General features: G+C 42.3%; 1 protein-coding gene across 1 annotated transcript; it reads left to right on the top strand.

Annotated features, from left to right (window-relative positions):
• Positions 1-2,789: 2,789 nt before the first annotated feature.
• On the top strand, positions 2,790-4,719 carry FOXB2 (forkhead box B2). The gene has a single exon (XM_014872925.2). The coding sequence runs from the start codon at positions 2,794-2,796 to the stop codon at positions 3,811-3,813; it is 1,020 nt and encodes a 339-aa protein (XP_014728411.2). The 5' UTR covers positions 2,790-2,793; the 3' UTR covers positions 3,814-4,719.
• The last annotated feature ends 15,671 nt before the right edge of the window (positions 4,720-20,390 follow it).

Raw genomic sequence — 20,390 nt, 5'->3', positions numbered from 1 at the left:
GGCTAGCCACTAGCCAGTGCATGTAAGCACTTTCCCGATAGCTTGGGAAGGGCTCCTGTTAAACGCGGGCTTGCTCCAACACCCCGTCGTTTAGCAGAAGTCCTACCTTGGAGGCCTACGGGAGCACAGAGGACAGCACCGCAGCCCCAGGTTTCCTTCAGCGGCGCCCGCCGGACCATGGCACTCATCGAGCTCCCGGCCGACTCTCTCCCTCCGTTCCCAACCTCCCCCACTCCTCCCGGGAAACAGCGAATTACCACTGCCCCTGAAAGCAGTCGCATTTGGGAAGGGATGGGAGAAGATTAAACGCAAACAGCTCATTTCAAGTCTCACCGGTCTCCAGGGACGGATCTGTTCTCCCGTGAAAAATATAACCCGGATGCAGTGGAGATGAAGAGAGTAAACTTGAGAAAGAGCCAGGCTAAATTCTCACATATATGCCCTACGGCGGGAAAACGCCGGGTTGCTAACTAGTGAGGTGAGGCAAACAGTGACACTGACCTTGAGATGCAGGATTTTAGGGAAGGAGCTGAGCTTTTAAACAGTTAGGACAGGATTAAGTGATAAAACACGAAGAAAATGTTTTTGGGGCAAATGTTTAGACACGTCAGGAAAGATGTTGAAATGTCGGGTGTCGCCATGCGGGTGATACGGGAATTAGCTTCCCAAGATGCACGATGTTAATGTTGCTGCCACCGTGCCTCCTAGTCTCTCAGAGGAAAGTGAGTGCTTCAGACAATAACCTGAAACTTTTTTTAAAACCACGCGCTTTTTGGGGAAGGTCGGCTTGACAGAATTGTGGCTACTTATTCTGCTTTACCTTTGATTAGGCTTTTCACTTAACTGACCTAGATCAGGTATAAAAAGTGTTAAATACACATCACTTGAGAGTGGGTTTAAAATTAGTCTTTTCCTTCGCCCCCTGGCAGAGATGATAAGCACACATTTAAAAGCTTTTTTTTCTTCCCCCACCCCTTGCTCTTCACCACTTCTACCTGCAACGCCTGACTCGGAGACAGACAAACAAGTCTGATGTGCAAAAAAACTCCCCCGAAGGCAGAAGTGGGGCGCGGGGGGCATGGCCGGCCGAGTTCTGCACCAGCGCTGCTGCAGCCGCGTGGTACACACCCCTGTGTGGTCTGACCCAGCGCAACAGCCTGCAAGGATGGGCTCAAAAAAAGCTTTTCCTTATATTGTTTTATATATAGTAAAGCTCTTTCAACCCATTTTGGCAATAAAAGTCGGAGTATTAATTTGAATGAGGACACCTCTCGCTAATTGTGCTGTGATAGGTGCTGATGTTGGGCAGTGTTTCTTCCAACTCTAGCGGCAGCTAAGCAAGTAATCTTCCATTTTTCTCGCTCAAACCTACAGCCTACTCGCTGTAATGCAGTACATTTGGAGGATAGATACGAATTGTTGCACTGTTCATTGATTCCTACTAATAAGATCCAAACCGACACAGGCGCTAAGTAGCCCGTCTCTAAGCGTACAGATGATGCCTTGTCTGGTTCTTTACGTATTTTCTATGAGCCGCATCGTGAATCGAGAATTGACAGTAACGATGTGGAGAGGAGAGCGTAGGATGTTTTGCCTTTCTCTTGTTTTCGTGCTAGTCTTTGCGTAGCTTCTTAAACGTAATGACAGGAATGATAAAAAAAAAATATTTCAAAGGGCCTGTATTTCCCGCTTGCTGCCTCACGGGGCTAGCTCGTGGGCAGTTTCTCCAGGGCGTTTGACTCAACTTGCCGCGGGGACGAGGAAAAACCTCTTCCCTCTTTCCATCTCTCTGTGGTGCAGTCTCCTCGAAGGGCCTTCGCGCCTACTGCTAGAAGCCGGGCTGTGCGGGAGCGAGGGGTCAAGAAGGAGGAGAGTGTATAGAGGGGCTATGAAAGGGGTGGAGGGGAGCTGGAGTGGGAGAGGTGGGAGGAGGAATCTTTCCTGCTCCGGCGGCTGTTCCCTGCCCTGTGGAAAACGGATGTCAGTCTCTTACGGAGTTTCTTCAGCCCCCTGGCTCCACCTCACCCTGATGAGGAGATGTGAATGAGGGGGGAGTCGGGAGCCGCTTCTCGCTCCTTTTCCACGAGACGCCAAGTCCCCAAGCGGCTGTCATGTGATAGCAAGAGAGCAGGAACTGAGCGGGTCTCGCGACTCGGGCACCATTACAAAACCGCGCCGCAGCGCACAAGCCCCGCCAGCAGCCACGGCGGTCGCCGCCCCGCTTGCCTCCTCTCCCCGCCGACTCCCGGCGCTCGCCTCTGCCGCAAACTTTTAAGGCGACACCAGACTGAGGGGTGAGAGGAATGTTTTTGTTTCCTTCTTTCCTGTCTCTGCAGACGTCCGAGGTAATTTCATGCTTTCGAGCCCTTGGTGCCTGAGGAGCATCAACTCCAACAGAGTGTGCCAGGAGTCAGGGGGGCAGCCCAGGAGGCTCAGCAGCCTCCAGGAGAAAAGCGGGACGCCAGCGGGGGCCGGGACCTCCTTCTGGCACGTAGCCCCCGAGCCCCCGGGGCCTGGGCGGCAGCTGTCTCTCCCGCAAGCTGAGGGGAGGCGAGGCAAGCGCGTCCCACGGGGAGAGGCTGCTGGGAGAAGCCGTGCACGGAGCTCGCTGGCCGGCCGCCAGGCGGTCGCTGTCGCTTGTGGTCCGGGCAGGTGGAGCCCAGGATGTAGGGACGGCGGCGGGGCAGGGCAGAGAAGTCCCCGGATCCCGAGCCCGCCGTGCCCGGCATTGAGCGGTGGCTAGCCCGGAGCGGCGGGATCGTGCGGCCGCGGGAGTGCTGTGGCGGGGCGGCGATGCCCAGGCCGGGGAAGAGTTCGTACAGCGACCAGAAGCCGCCCTACTCTTACATCTCCCTGACGGCCATGGCTATCCAGCACTCGGCCGAGAAGATGCTGCCCCTGAGCGACATCTACAAGTTCATCATGGAGCGGTTTCCTTACTACCGGGAGCACACCCAGCGCTGGCAGAACTCCCTTCGCCACAACCTCTCTTTCAATGACTGCTTCATCAAGATCCCGCGGCGACCCGACCAGCCGGGCAAAGGCAGCTTCTGGGCGTTGCACCCGGACTGCGGGGACATGTTTGAGAACGGCAGCTTCCTCCGCCGCCGCAAGCGCTTCAAGGTGCTGCGCCCCGAGCATCACCTGCCCGGCGGCGGCGGCGGGGCGGGCGGCGGCGGTCCTGGCAAGCCCCCTGCGCCTACCCCGCACATGGTGCACTACTTCCATCCGCACCCTCCGCCGCCGCCTCCCCCGGGCAAGGTGCCGGGGCTGGCGGGCTCCGAAGCGGCTGTGGCTGCGGCCGCTGCCGCCGCCGCGGTGGGAAGGCTGCCGCAGTTCTCGCCCTATGGGAGCAGCCAGCCCTCGGGCTTCAAACATCCCTTCGCCATCGAAAACATCATCGGCAGAGATTACAAGGGTGTGCTGCAGGCCGGCGGGCTGCCGCTGGCCTCAGTGATGCACCACCTGGGCTACCCGGTGCCCAGCCAGCTCAGCAGCGTAGTGAGCTCCGTGTGGCCGCACGTGGGGGTGATGGACTCCGTGGCCGGTGTGCCCGTGTCCCCTGACTACGGACCCTTCGGCATGCCCGTGAAGGCGCTCTGCCACCCGCCGGCACAGACCATGCCAGCCGTCCCGGTGCCCATCAAGCCGGCGCCAGCGTTGCCCGCTGCCTCGGCCATCCCTGCTCTGACGGTCGCCGCCTCGCAGATCTGCCCCGCCGCTTCCCCGGCTGCTGCATCGCTGTTGGAACAGACCTCGAGCAACAACCCCGAGGGCAAGAGCTCCCTCCACTCCGTCCTGGTGCACTCCTAAAGAGTAGGGGTTCGGGGGGAGAGAGGCCCCCAGGCTCCCGGGGGAGAGGACGGGGGGGGATCCAGGGCATGCGTGCGGAAACCTGATCGATCTCATGACTATACCTCTGCTGCTGTCTATGTTTGTATCGTGTACTATCAGATTATTTGAGAGCCAGGTCGCAGGTAAGGTCTTTTGTCGTCGTTAAATATCATTAGTGGTGGAGAGGCAATGTGAAAAATCACAGCCGGGGCTGAAGGGGCTGGCTAGGAAGAAAGGGCTGAGAACGAAGTTCTCCCCGCCACCCCGCCAGCCTGAGGCACGGGCGGTCATGCAGCCTGCGCTCCCCGCCGAGCCCCTATCCCGGGACAGTCACCCTGGAGGCCCCGCGGTAGAGAGAAGAGGTGCTGCAGTCGGCCTGCGAATAGGGAAAACAGAAGGACAAAACCCCTGCTGAAGTCGGCTTTCTCCCTCTTCCACGAGAGACGGGAAACCTCTGCTCCACCGCCCTGTAGATCTTCCTCCGAAAGAGGTGGGCAAAGTGGTTACCTTAGACCCTGGCGAGCTCTGGGGCCCCACGACGTATAATGCCTGCTGCTTAAAGAGTAATCGTTATATATTTCGATTAAGTAGTGGGAATTTAAGTGACAACGGCACTGACGGCGAAGGGCTCCTTAAACTAATGATCGCTTGCGCTTCTTCTTCGCACTTGCATAATCCATCCTATAATACCTTAGAAGGGACTGAAGCGTGACCTGGCCTCTCAACCTGTGTGTGAGTGTCCGAATTCCCTAGTTTCTCATTAAAATAAAAACAGCCCGGCGATTCGTAGATCGTGCTTTTCACATCACCTTTCACCGCTCACAGACACCAGTATTTTTTAGGTGTTGCTTGGCGTTTCTTCCACGTGAATGTGAACGCAAAAACCTGCGGGGGAAGGTGGGAGGGCGGGGAGTGTAAGAGGCGGGGGAAAGTGGGGGAAGACAAGAGGAAGATGATTAAAAAGTTATTCGGGAAAAGCACTTTACTGAAAATAACCTTCTAAAAGACGAGAAGTCTGTGCAGAGGGATCAGAAGTCAGAGATCGGAAGTGAGAGAGCAACGTGCTGGGCAGATGATTCCCGGCTGGTTAGTGAGTGATTGCTACCCTGTCCACCCTGCTGTACACCAATGCTCATTAAAGCCAATCCATCCATTTGCTTCTGCTGGTGCTGCTATTTAAAATACTCGCCTTTCACATTGGTTAAGAAACCTGTGAGCGTGAGTTTTCGCTCCCTCTTCCCGAACTGACAAAAGTATCCAAAAGTTTTCTCGGCGGCAAGGCAAGGAGAAGAAAGGGAAAGAAATCTCGTACAGGTAAACTACGTGCTACGGTGGCACTGCGGTCTCTGCCCGCAGCTCACGGGCGAAGAGCCGGCGTTCAGGTGTGAGAAGAGGGCACAGGCTCGGAACCCGATCCCACTGAAGGCAGTTGTCGTTTTCCCAGTTTCAGCTGGATCGCACCTACTTCTTTGGGTTTAGCCCTTCCTGCCGGCTCACCAGCAGTGGCCAGAGACGCCAGGTAGCAGTCCCCACCCCTGGGGAAGGATATCCTGAGACAGGCTGACCCTTCTTGGGGCCAGAGAAATTTGCTAGGAAAAGCAAACCCGTTCGGACCTGAGCGCCGCCTGTCCAAAATTTCCCCCACACATACTCGTGGGGTCTGTTCAACCACTTGAAATTCCCCTGGAACTGTTGAATTTTCAGTTGTTCCCTCTGTTCTAGGCGTGTTTGCACCTTAATTTCAAAAATTATAGAATTCCTAGCGCCTAAAAAATACTACTAATAATGTTATGCTAATGAGATACATATCGGTATCATGGTTTGTGAATAGGTCTGAAAGGGGAATTGCCTCTAAACTGAGCCAAAAGAAATTATTTAAAACAAACAAATAAACAACAAAAAAAAAAGACAAAGAAAAAAGAAAAAGTGCTTCACATATTCTTTACTCTGCTGTTTTCCATCTTAGGCAGAGGTCTAATGTGATATTCGCACTGCTACAACCAAGTTGCTTATAAAAAGCAGTCTGGCAAATAAATCGTGAATAGCACTAGTTCTGTATGTATTTAAATATATTCCACTGCTTTTAATGTAATTGCTTTGTAGGACTCCAAAGCTCATCTTAAGGAATCTTAAGAGTTTTCACCTTACATCAGTCTAAGGGGTTAGAGAGATGGAGGATCTGGAACAGGAGAAGAGGTGATCCTCCTGGGGATTATTCGAACGATTCTGGTCAGTTTTAAGATTCTGAAAGACCTTCTAAATTTCATTGGGGGAAATATTTTATCTGGTGTGAGGAGACCTGCCCGGGTGCCTCGGCGACGTAAGCAGGTTCCCGCCGCCTCTCGCACCAGGGAAGTCGGGGCAGGTGCATCGGGAACAGAGGCAGGGGGCTATCGCGACACGGGGCGATAGTCTCTGATCGGAGGTGACACGGGCCTGAGGGCCCGGCCCTCGCCCATCTCCCGGAGGGACACGCCGGGACGGCGGGGTACACGGGGATTTGCGGGGTGCACAGCAATCTGCACACACGGGCGCCGTGTGCAGCAGGTTTTCCTCACCACAGGAGCTTTGGGGAGCAGGGAGTTTAGGCCATGGGTCACTTGCCCAGACGGCTTAGTGTGACTCCCAGTGTAGTGGCCTACACTTTTTATGAACTAAAAGATGGTGATATTTTCTGTAACTTGTACAGTGAAAATTTTAGGGGGTTAGAACCCGCTAATTGCAGATTATTGGGGGGGGGGGGGGGGCGTTATATTCGAGTAATATTTTCTAACTCATTTATACATCTGTTTTTCCTTATTCTTAAGTACTTAATCTCTAAACATAAACCTTTGGAAAGTTACACAAATCTGCACCAACAACTAATAATCCCAATACATATAAAACCTCAATTCCAATGCTGTTAAAAGCAGATGATAATGCAAAACATAGAGAAATTAAATAGTATCCTTTCTTCCAAGCTGAAAAGTAGGTGTAGACTGGTGAAGGGTAAAATTTTTCACTTGACAAATAAAATAGGGAAACAGCCTTGTGCCAGCTACTAGAGTTTGTTTGCTGTACAGTACACCTCAGAAACAGCTGGTCTTCAATTAAAGTGCACATGTGTTCTGCACAGAAAAGGCAGCTTCTCTGAGTGGTGTTTGTAAGCAGAAGAAACAGATGCAAGGAAAAGCAAGCTTAATCTTCATATCATCAGACTGCCAAAGGTAGAGAAGTAAAATTTATTACTAGAAGAATGGAAGTCTAAGAAGAGGCATTAATTTCACCCCTGTATGTTTTTGGTTTATTGTGGCAAGCTAATATAATGATTGTTTTTTCTACCCATGGGAAAGTATTCCCAATCAAGGCATTGCTTTGTGTATTTTAAGTCCATAGGGCATGCAAATCAAGAAAGGAAAGTAAATGCAGTAAGACTCAGAATTAATGTGGCTTACAGTCTAAACATGATAGCAGTGTTTCAGTGGATATGTTCTGATCTCAGTGATAACTGCTACACTATGACAACCAGAGTTATAACTGAAATTCTGGACTCCATTGATCCAATTCCAAAGTCTCTCTGGACAAAAATTGATACAGAAGATCTGCTTGGAATTTTGCTGCTGCTGCTTGTGGTAACAGATTTTTCTCTTTATTGTAAGACTTTATTTTAAATTATTATCCTTCAAGTCTGTTTTAAGATAGAGCCTTTCTTGTAAGTGCTGGAAATATGTAATAGTTTAGATTTTTAAAAGTAAAATTTCACCTCAGCTTCTGGAGTTTTGCTGAATATATGGTTAGATTAACAATCTTTAGTTAGACAAACCAGGTTTAATTTTAGACACCCATTGATAAAGACAAAAAATTACAGCCTAAGGGCCTCTATTCTGGGTATGTACAAGTATGTAACTCGTTTGTTTAAAGAATCAGTGATCCTGCCTCTCTGCTTATACAATGTGTTCACTGGCACAGCCCATGAAGAAAAGCCTAATATTTAGAGCACTCTTCTCAGAACCATGGAAGGAAACAAGTTCAATGTTACTTCAACTCAAAAGGATTCGATTCATATCTGTGTATCAAAAAAAAGGGGAGCTGCAACAAAATGGCACGTGGAGAAAGCAATTACACAGCAACAACAAATGTAAGGCTCATGAAGTGTCAGATGAGACACAGGGTGTGGGTGTGTATCTGCAAAGGCAAGGTCCAAGTGCCATCGGAGAAAACAGATTATGGATGGAAAAAGGGAAGTAAGGATAGGAATAAAGGGCAAATTTTCAAATCAGAGTGCCAAAGGGACAGGTGTTGGGTGTCCCAGGAATTCATAATTGTGGTATGCAAAAGGTGAGTTATAGTCAGGAAAGTGACAATTGTTTGCTAATATTAAATCATTTAGACTAACAAAACAGAATGGCCAAGAAATTGGGAGTTGCTGAAAAACATCCACACTGGGTTACAGGATAATAAAATTGAAAGTGAAGTTCATTATTGTCATATGCAAACTGTTTATGGGGATATGCAAACATGTGGAAAAAATTTCTAGTTTTATATACATAATGTTAGGTCCTAAAGTTTGGATTTTTATGAAGTTATGGTAGATAGCACTAAGAAAATGTTGGATTATTAGTCATTAGCTGTGAAAACAGAAAAAATATTGACAAAAGAACAGACAACATAACAGAAAATACCATGTCCCTCTTTAAATCTAAAGAAAACTGGAATGCACCAGGGAGATCTGCTAGTTTCTCACACCTGAAATACACCTGAGGTACATTAAAACTGCCAGGATACAAGGAGAATCAGAGGCGATCAAAGGTACATCTTCTGTACATATAGAAATCCAATAGTCTAAGACTTTTCATCATGGAAAACAAGGATATACAGAAATATATGACACAAATTTACAGAATTGTGAGAGACCTGGAGTAGGAGGCTGAGGCACACTTGCTCATTCTTTCTGTTAATACCAGAACTGTGAGTCTTCAGAAGGGTTCAAAGCAAACAGAAAGATGGGATACTTCACATAGCACACTGCTGAGTTAATTGTTGCAGGACACTTAGGGTGTTAAAATTTTGCATGCATCTTAAGAACAAATGGAACATTCATGTAAGATCACTGAGAATTGATCCACAAAACTCATAATCTCTTGCTCAGATTTGCTATGCTAATAATATATTTCAGAAAGTATTGTGACATACTTTTCCTGTCCTACTCTTTCTAGAGCATGCTTTATTTGTTTACTGTTGGAGACAGGACACTAGGATAGATGAACTTCTGGGGTCACCTATGACAATTGTTCTTAATCAGAGAGGGGATCAGGATTTGTGGCTTCCATTTGTAGCTTAGGGTTTGTAACAAAATAAATTCTTTAATGCTGTTTCAGTGTAAAATATGTGAAAGCAAACTGGATATATGCAGAGATGCATTTGCAAAGAATTCAAACTCCAAAGACTAACCGCATATGTTCTATATGAAAAATATTTCAAATTATTCTGGAATGTACAAATTCCTCATTTCAAGGACAGTGCTGCATTGGTTGGAACAATTTGCTTATTTTCTGGTGAAATAAATTAAAACAATTAACAAGTTTCTGCATGAAAGACTGAGCTCCTTTTTCATATTATGCCAGGATAATTGATACAGTAGGCTGCATATAGGTACAGATTTAAATGTTCTCTAAGATGGAGAAGCAACTCAGACATTTGTGTCCTGGTACTGTAATAGTGGCGAGTCTATGCCATGCATGTCTGAAGCATCCATAGTGTTGTGGGCATTGGCAGAAGTGTCAGTATTACTTTTGTCTCTATCTCCTTGTTTAGTTACAAGATGAGTGAAAAGAAACAGCTTTTTGAAGGAGGAAATAAGTTACGACAATGGAAAAAACAGGTCTAGTACTGAGTTTCACAGAGTATTAAAATATATGTTTTATTGCATTTGACATCTAGAATATACCATGGTTACTTGTAATATTTCTTTAGACTTCACATGGAGGCTTAAATCTTCACTGGGAGAGGTAGTAATTTGCAACGAGATACAAAAATTTGCTTTTACGGCAAAAGACCTGGGAGAAAGCTGTAAGTTCATACTGTATGGACTGCTTTTATTATGTATTGCTTATTAAAATAATTATTGAACAATAGATATTAATGGCAGAATGATGCCCCAAATTTTTAGGCCAGTGTCATCTTAAAGCAGTCATTTGGAAAAGTAAAAATAACTTGATATTCCTTATCAACTAATCATGCCCCTTGCTGTCAAAAGGAAGATCTTTGGTAGAACACTAGTGAATAAATTATTAGGCAAAGAGGTCTTCCATGAGTAAGGGATGTTATTTTTTATTATCAGTCTTCAATTTACCAAAAAATAGAATTTTAATTCTGTATACTATACAACAAACTCCCAGTGTGGGTCAGGTTTTCCTTTGAGGATAGTCTAAATAATTTGAAGTTCAATCAATTATTAATTATGGATAGAAATGCATAGTGAAAGAAGGAAAATGTATTTTCATGTATTGCTTGCACTATTGAACTGCTACTGGAAAATTATAATTTACTGAAAAAATGTAAGAGAAACTTTTTAGTGTAATTGTAGTAGCCATTTGTGTTTTATGAACCTGTTGTTTTATGTGGGATATGTGATCTGGATTTATCCTCTCCTAAGTCTTGACATTAGGGTGTTTTTAATCCCTGTGTTGTCTTTTGACTGTGACTGGTACGAATTTGTACCATAACAGTTTAGTAAAAATGCAAATTATTGTGATACTTCATATGCTTAATAAAATATATGGTTGAAACTGGTAGGTGCTTACATCTTTTTAAACTTATTATTACTGACTGATTATGAAAAACTTTCCTGCTACACAGAAAAAATTGTAATGTAATGTGCTATATTGCTAGCTGATTATTACTGTATATAATTTTTAAAGTTGAAAAGGACTGTTGGCATAAGACCAAGAAAGAGAATCAACTTCTTGCTTCCTCAAGTATTTGTGTTACAGATAAAGAAAAAAAACATAAAAGGGCAAATATGATGTGTCATCAAAGTTAAGAAAAGTTACAAATTATGCCAGTAAAATAGATAACAAGTGAATTGAGAGCCTTACTAAGACTATGGTATTTTTACTTTTATAGCAGTTTATAAGCTTTCTTAAAAATGGGAAATGCCAACTTTCAACTTTGTTGAAAACAAACAAACATGTTGAAAAAATGGGCTTCAATCTGGGGTTATAGTCATATTTCTGCAGATATTATATTTCAATATATTTGCTGCTTTGTAAAGGTGTCTCTGAGTCACCAACATATTTCATCTCCAAATCTCCAGATAAAGGAAGAGAAAAATATATGGACAAAAATCAATGTATTAGGCTGAGGCATTCTAAAGGAAAGAATAACAAATACAAGCATAAAATAAGGTTAATAAAACCTGCAGGCATCGAATGAAAGCTACTATGAAACAACTCAGTATTTTTCTCTGGTAACTAATTTTTAGTGAAAATATAGGTAGTGCAACAATCTGAATATTGAGCATAGCTTCAGTAAAGAGCTTGGTATGATGGTGCCTGGCAAATCATCGGTGTATGTTGAGGAGGACTAAAACCTTGCACAAAGGCTGATACACTGAAATTAACTAACATAATTATATGCATTTTAGGTCTCATAACGAAGATATCTGAGGAGACTTTCCAGATACAAGCAATAAGATTCTTTTTGCTAATAAAAAAGCAGAAAACTCATTGAATATGCAGGAAAATGAATGAAGGTCAAGAAAAAATTGGAAGTTCTCAGGGATTCATAATACATTTAGCATACATACAGTGCTCTTATTGTCCCCTCCATTTCTTCCTTACTTGCACATTACTTTTTAAATTTACTGCTCTGAGTTTTCTTTATTTCTTATTGTAAGCCCAGAATCTGTGTTCTCTGAGTCTGACAGTGAATTTCTTCTAAGTTCTCCTGGAATATAAAATTCCCTATTTCTTGTGATAGGGTATGATTTTATGGCATTTTTCAGTCACTGAAGCTTGTCATGGCGGGCCCTGGGGTGGTGGTGGAGTGCCATGACCTTCTAGAGAAGCGTCCTGGGGAGGAAGTCCTCTGGGCACAGCCACGTCCTCCGTGATCGCTCCCGGGCAGAGAGTGATTTCAGCTCCTGTAGGAGCTCTCCGCTTCCGCTGGCACAGGAGGAAGAGACGGGAGCCGCGTGTGGTGATCCAAGGCGAAGCTTTATTCTTCTTTCCTTGAGGGGCCCAGGGGGTCTGAGGGAGCAGGGTTGATATAGGAAAGCCAGGGGGCAGGGCAGAGCAGCAAACCAATCATCTGAGGGCTTGGGGGCGGTACAAAGGGGGAAGGACCAATGGGGTACAGGCAATTTACATGAAACAGGGGGGCATGCTGGGAGTAACTTTTTGTAACCATTACGAGAGGGAGTGCCTAAGGGCATAACCTCCAGGGGAGAGAGGGGCTTTTGCTAAGAGGTTTACAGGCTCCACAGATGCTCTACAATTTTTTCAGAGTGAAAATTTTTTACAAAGAAGCTAAGTGTGCCGTCAATAGATTCGATTTTTTTAATGTGCCTGAGAAGCATCACAAATATACATTTCTCCCAGGCAGGAATCAGAAAACTGTTAAATTGAACCACATTCCTCTGATTTGCTGAAAATGAAAATTGGCTCCCTGTTTGGAGGGCCATGAAGAAGAGTGGGACCACACTAGTGGCAGTGATTCATTGTCATCAGAGAGGTACCTCACGTGTCCCAGCAGTTTTCTGGAACTCCCAAAAGTGATGAGTGGGCATTTTTTTAAATTCATGGCAGGAGATGGGAGAAGGGTGTTTGTCACTACTGGCTGTTAAGGGCGTGTCTTTCTTCGCTAACATTTTTGCAAAGATGGTGGCTGAAAGACTCTATCAAGGTTTCACTCTCTTCTCCTGGCTGAAATTGCCTTTTTGTAACTGTCTGAACTTTTTCATTCTGATGTCAACAATCCCTGCCTTGGGATTGTTGTGCGCCTTTTTAATTTAGAGCATTATAGCATAATTTCCTGTTGCACAATTAATTTAAGGAAAACAAAATGTCGAGCACTTTTTCATTACTTAAGAAGGAAATCTTCAAGTCAAGAAAGCTGTACCGCACAAGCTGAAGTAAATCAATGCCATCATACAGGTGAGAACATCCTAATTGCCTATAAGTTCTTTTATTTACCAGTATTACCAAAAATACTACAAGGTCAGAAAGGGTAATTTTCTTTAAATTTTCCTTTTTCCCTTTATCCCTCTTTCCTTACATTTTTTTCTTGGCAGTGCTGTCACAAGGAAACCACCAGATTTGAAACACCAAAAAAACCACACTGATAATCTAAGGCAAGAATGTTGGACATTTATGTAGAAAGTTCCAAAGATTGACAATGCTTCATGAAATGCAATACTTCAGTTTAAAAATTTTGGAATAATACTTAGAGATGACATATCAAAGGAATTAAAACTTGGCATGAATTGGCTTATTAGTGGAGAAAAATTCACAAGCAGTGGAGACATAAATTCTGGTCTCTCAAGGGATGAAAGGTGTGTTCAATGAGTTTTACTCCATCAAAATTAACAAGGACACATTGAAGAGGACTTACAAAATTAATCTTTGTTTCTGCTGCTGAAGACGATTTAACTTTTCAAGTTTCTTTGATTTTAAAATTTCTCATTAAATATTTGACAAAGACATTGACATCCAGGTGATAATTCTCCCAGTAGCCATAGAAGATTAAAATAAAGGGTGATTCATGCAGTTTCCATTCACATCTTGGGCTGATATAAGGAAGGATTCAATTAGTTTGACTCAGCATGGCCAAGACATTTAGAAACTGCTCTATGGATACCAGAATTTGTTAATACTGTTGTTATACATGTACTGGAACTCTTCTTTCTAGCCCACCAGGCCAAAGAATGAAAAATACTGTGGTATCTTAGTGAAAAGCACCACCATAACAAAAGAGCAGGTAAACAAAAAAACAAGAACAAAAACAAGAAAAAAAAATCAAGCTGTAACATTTTAATTTCTTGGGTAATTGCAAGTCAGATGAGAAGTAAGTATGTTTTTTTCAGATTAGACACTCAGAGCATCAGGGGGTCTAGTCAAGATTGAGTTGGATTTGTTTTTCCATGCTAGATAGAGCTGTAGACTATAAAAAAGCACTACTTACGTATTTTACAGACCTAGAACACAAAGAAGAGCTAACTGCAGAGACAGAGACTGTATCTAAACCTCACAAATATTGGTTCAAGCCCCACCTGCAAAATCCTCTTCTCTCTCATGGGAGCAACCTTTCATTTTGATACTTTTCTCCTAATTCAATTACCAGAAATGGATATATGGAAACAATTAAAACATTGAATTATGATATACATAACTGTGTTCATAAAACTCCGCTGTAGTTGCTGGTATCTGTCCTACTTGGAGGAAAGCAATCATAAAATCCACTTGCACTGTCATGCAAATAAGCTTTGGGTACCAGCACTGCCTCAGAGACAGTCTGAATTCAGACAGATATCCTCTTTCCTTTGAGTCTTATCTGAGCCAAATATTTTCATTTTCTTACTGACCTAAGCTAGCGAATCAGGTCTTCTCATCCTTTTGAGCTCTGTGGTTTCTAATTAGTATTATCCCTTTTCCAAGTGCTGTGGAGCTTTGGCTCCTTGGAAGAACTGCCTCATTCTGCCTTGAGGTCCTTATGCTTGCACATGGCAGTGTCCAGCCCCAGATATAGACACATGGATAGATGTCAGATTTTTGTTGCTTTGAACCTAACCCATTTAGGCAGCTGCTTTCAGGCCTAGAATGGACACTACCCAGTTCTTCTTGATTATGCAACAATTCATTCTCAGTTTTTCTGTTTACCAAATGTTTCTTGCTGCCATATATAGCAGTGATAAAAACCAGGAAAATGTGGGGGATGAAGATTTCGTGGAAGAAGTAAAGGATGCTAAGAGCTTGTTAAATATTCTTTTGGGTCCTCATTCTAAGAATTCCCATTAACTGCTTTGTCATCAAAATGCTTAGGGGGACCCTGATGATCTCAAAGGATTCAGCTGGACCACCCAGAGCTACAAATGGGAAAAGAAGCCTCAAGGGCCTCTTGTAGGATTAAACTTACTCCCATTCTAACATTTTGAAAATATTTTATGAGGGGCCTTCCCACCATCATCAAGTAATGAAAACCTTTATTTGTACTTACCCAATGACTTTAGCACCACTGTGCTGCCTGAAAGCCAGACCGGAAGAAGATATTCACCTTTAAGACTGACTTGACAGAAGTGTTATGGCATAGCAGTAAGATCATTGGAAAAACATCCTAAAGGTTTTTGTATGCTGGTGAAATCTAATTAATATGCTACCTGCCTATAGAATTAGCATTAATCCGTGTGTCCTATGCCATGAAGAAACATTCTGTGTCTGTCAGGGAGTAATTCAATGAAGTTGCTACTGACGGTCTTTACATGAATCTTGAAATAATAAAGCTTCCCATTCAACAGAAATATCCAGTCTTAAAACGTCCACAAATGAAAAGGGCAGGATGAATTTAGTGACTTAAACTCAGTAGGAGAAAAGGGAAATAACCTCACAAAGTAAAAAATAAGGCAGGCAGGGAGCTGGGGAATTGACAGTAGAAATTATGTGTGCCTGGATACAACTATAAAAGAAAGAAATTAAACTACATTACAGCTATCAAAATACATAGTTACATGGATTATATATACAAAGCCAGTAGAACATCAGATTTTTGAAAAAGAGAATTCTGTTTTCCATCATAATTCAAATTAAGTGAAATATATTTGTTCCAATACTTCTACAATAACATAGCCATCTGCCTGGAAACATGCACAAAAGAGAAATAAAAAGTAGTAATATAATAGACACATTATTTTAAAGTTATGGTCAATAAACCACTGAGAAATCTTCCCCCAACAGCGGAGTAGAATTGAATATAACAAAACAAATTGTGAATTGTCTGATGCTAGAATTGAGGCTGTGACGAATATCAGGCATATGTTCTATTACTTACTTTTCATGTGGATTGTTGCATCTGATTGTCCATAGTTATGAACTGAAAACCTGCTATGTACCTCTTCTGTTAGTGAATATGTGTAAAAAGCTGAAAATGCAGGGCAAAGAGATGATCACATGGCAGGGTCATAGATTCTATGAAAAGCAAACATTTTCACTAATATCTGATATCCATTAAATTTTACAGCAATCAGCTTGCATTTTAACCTGGACAGTTGTACTTGCTTTGGCCTGCTGAGACTGTCCAAGACCATGACAGTTTCTTCTTTCTGCTATAAGAGCAATGACATATGTTGGATTTCACATTAAAAAAAAGTCTTCTTTACGAAGCACTGAAATGGTACAGTTTTATGAGGTTAAAGTTTCAACTGATCTCAATTTTTAGAGACTACAGAGAAGATCATTTCACCACATGAGAGAATATTTGAATGTAAGAAGATTCCCTCACAGAGAGGGACAAGTTGTGAAGTAAAAAAAAAGGCCATATTTTTGCCCTACAACTTAAATCCTTCTGTAATCCATAGGCAGAGTATCATCCGTATCAGAAATGGAGTGTATTATGCAGACAGTGACAATGAATGTTCACAGTGTACTCTTAGATGACCTTGTGTTTTAGTACTCCCTTTTCGATTCCTCATATATTGTGAAGTAGATTTCTCTATAAGTAGGTGAAAGAGGTTAAATTCTCATTAAGGGCCAATCCAGCCACAGGCACAAGTGCATTCTTCAATTAAAAGGAAGACTTAACAAACTAATTGACAGGACAAAGCTTTTAAAGCCTACATACAATCCCTTAGCACATTTAGGAAGATTATGGTTTAATGTACAACTCTTGGGCTTTTCTGACATATCTTCAGTGCCTTGACAAAACCTCCCGCCTCTTGCACCTGGACTGGAGCTCATTGTGCTTTAAGGAGGGTTATTTTGGCTTGAAGAGAAGAGGACTTTCATGACTTCAAACATAGACATTAGATCAAGTTTTAACTTCTCACATAATCCTGTCTTTGATGTCACCAGGCTGAGGCCTCTCAGAATAGAAAGGGAAAGCTGTGAAAAGAGACCCATTTAATTTATACGTTTAAGTGCTGCTGTTCTAATTCACCAGAGTAGCATTTTCATTGTTTTCTGCTTTGCATCCTAAAGGCAAGCTTACACCAGGCAATTATGAATAGCTCTTCTGAACAAATAATTTTAATTCTCTAGTTGTGGGTTATGGTTAAACAATGTCAGGGATGGAGATGAGAGGTCAAATATATTCCCAGTGGCGCTACTGAAATTACAGGCTACTCTTTTCACTTGCCTTGAAGGATGAATATTTGTAATCATTTGTTTTAACAGCAGCTAATCAGGTAAGCTGCATGATACAAAGAGCAAACATGAAAATGATATTTTGTTTTTGTTTTCAATCCAGAACAACCGTCTTGAGTTAAAATAACAAATCCTGAGAAGGTGGTATGGAAGAATGTTTGCAGCATGAAGACTATCTAATGAGAATTAAGTTGGTAAAGATACACAACATTTACAAAACCCTCCTCTTGAAACTGCAGTAAAGAGACAGCTGTAAAAATAGCAATTGATTCTATGTGCAAACACCTCTGTTGAATAATTCCACCAAGTTATTGGTGGAGCAATAGCTCTGTAATTGAGTATCTTTCCTTTACCTAAAAAAGATATTGAAACACTTGAGGGATTGAAATATAATTTCTGCATAGTTTACCTTGTAAAGCCAATAGTTTAATCTTTCACAAAACAACTAGCCCCAAATTATTGACAAAGAAATTAGCCACATTATTTTCTAATGAATTTTATAGTGTAGGAATTTTGTGACAAAGTTCATCAAAACACTAGGATTTTGTACATATCCTACGAAAATCAAAAGTCTGTGTGTGTGTGTGTATGTGGACAATGAAATTGTACTGCAGAAACACAAATGATGAGATAAAACACCTTATCAAGATGAAAATTGAATAGAAAGGTCTTTTTGTTTCATGGATTCACTAAAGGAATGGACTGACTAGAAGAAAAACAGGATAATCCAAAAGTAAAATATAGGTACCTTCCTGATTCAGAGATATACATCGTGATCATTGCCATGATTCAAAACCAGAACAATTTGTTCTTCCACTTTCACCAAAATACAATATAGAAGATAAAATCTACATATTGTTTGCTGCCTTATCTAAGATGTTGTGCCTGTTTCACAAAATACACTTGGTCCAAAGCAAAGTACTGCTAATTCAAGCCATTCAAAACTCAAAACTTCTGTCTCTCCTACAACCCTCAAATCATCTACTTTTCCTTTTGAAATTATGAACAGCTAAAGCTCAGTCCTTCTTTATAGCAACAAAGCTAAGACTAATTTCTCTTTGAAACACAAGCTGATATGGATCATATTTATAATCACATTAATTTGAGAGAACAGAGCTCATACATGTACCCATTAAAATTACTGGAATTTTTATGCTACTGCTCCTACTACCACTTCTCACTATTACAGTCTATTTTAATTATGCGTTTAAACATCATGTAGACTAAAGTGCCACACTGACAGTTAATGAGTTTGAAGCAGAAAGTCTTAGTTTTTCATATAACTCGTTTTTCCCCAGTGCTTGACATCTATTTTATATCACAGCACAATAAAATTTATATATAGACTCCCTTCCATGACACAGTTACACATTATTTCCCATTTTACACTTCCTTTTATGGCTATTAAAGTTTATTTCAAGACACATGTTCTTTATTTTTTTTCTGCTTTCTAGTGTGGGGTTAACGTGAGTTATACTTTAATTTATGTTTATTAGTGGGTTATGATTCTGACTGCATCTCCACATTATTGACTTGCACAACTACCTTTCTGATGATCATAAAACAAATATTGAACAATGCGGAAAGCCTAAAACAAACAATCTCCACACCCTTGCAACCAACCAACCAACAAAAAAAAAACCCAAACAAAAACCCCCAAACAAAAAACCCCTCTGTCTAAAATTGAAGAATGGCTGTCTAAATACAACCTATATTCTATGCTATGTCACTTTATGTAATTTTTTTTCTGTTGTAGTTTTAGATGTAAAAATTTATATTAGAGTACTGTCCCATTTGTGCCAGTCTATGCCAGTGATTCCAAGACTTTTGGAACAGAAAGTTGGAAAAAATCTCTACAATAGCCAGAATAAATTAAACTCTGAGCAAGGAGTTGCTGTTGTTCTCATTGACATTAGTCTGACTGACCTCACCAGGAGCTGGATCAGTCTCTTGTTTCGGTGCAAAACTGTAGACCTGCCAGTTCTACATGCATATGTTTTGCATTTTTGACACACGGTCACAACTGCCTAGGGATTGACCATATTTAATTAGATTAGCCACTCAGAATAAGGATTAGAACTATCCCTTCTCAGTAGGTATAGGAAAACATTAGTATCAGCTTTATTAGACTATCCAACATCATGTTAAGAAAATAATATAAATGCAGTATTTAGAGATATGTTTATTTAGTTGTAATTTATGTGATTTCATGAGAGAATCGGATCAAATCGTAGAATCAGAATTTCTGCAGGTACTGTAACACTACAATACCAGCAGCTAGTGTAGCTAGTGCCTGGGAACCACTGCAGAGTGGTCCAAAGTCGGCACTCTGTCACACATGGATGGCAGTCCAGGAAATGGAAGACTGGATGGCATACAGCTTTCTGCCTGCTGAATTTTCCTCTGAGCACAGCAGCAAAACTGGAAATTCACTGCCTCCTTTCCCTTCTAAAGGGCGAAATTGTCACTTTCTTTCTGGGCCTTAACAAGGTTGTTGTTTTCTGTCACGTGCTCTGGCTGCTAGGAGATATTGTTAACAATATAACCCAGTTTGGTAATCTGTGCAGTGTAGAAGAGGTTTTCGGCTACAGTTTCTATGCATATTAAAAAAGGAGCAAAGTCCTTAAAAATGGAAAGTGTTAGTACTAAGCACTTTGCTGTAGTCCTTCATCTGGCTGGCCTAATTCCTAGCCAACAGAATTTTAGTCACCTAGGGAACATCTTAGTGCTATATGTAGCAGGGGACAGCTAATTAATATCATATTACACGAAAAAGAGACATTTCGCTTGCCTTAAACAGGAATCAAGCCATGTCTTGTGCAGAGTGAATGGTGTATCATGGAGCTGCTGGAAACCAGGATGCACACACCCTCCAGACACAGAATAAAGAAATGAAGTTTGACACTTAGTCAGTACTGGCTATGTTAGGTATCTTACGTATTAATGTATCCTATTATAAAGCAAGTATTTTCTGTGTGGGGATTCCAGACAGCTAAATCAAGGGCTCTGGATTCTGTCACCTGACCCGGGCATACAAATTTTTCGGTGAAGCTAATCCTACCTATCTTTAAATAATACTGAAATATTTACACATTTTCATACTTCACTCCATGCTCTTTTTCTTTCAGCATAGACAGAGACAAAAAAAGAGATGAATACATAAGTCATAATACCAGTAAATATTGAGCAGAAAATCAGTAGCCCTATTTGGGTGAGGACTGAAAA

Source organism: Sturnus vulgaris, chromosome Z (assembly GCF_052056855.1).
Source record: "Sturnus vulgaris isolate bStuVul1 chromosome Z, bStuVul1.hap1, whole genome shotgun sequence".
In the NCBI taxonomy this organism is placed as follows: domain Eukaryota; kingdom Metazoa; phylum Chordata; class Aves; order Passeriformes; family Sturnidae; genus Sturnus; species Sturnus vulgaris.
Note: the sequence above shows the minus strand (reverse complement) of the source record. Positions and strands in the feature narration are given on the sequence as shown.

Bases quoted from the DNA above. Each gene is read 5' to 3' on its own strand.
- FOXB2 (XM_014872925.2), top strand. From the start codon at position 2,794: ATGCCCAGGCCGGGGAAGAGTTCGTACAGCGACCAGAAGCCGCCCTAC.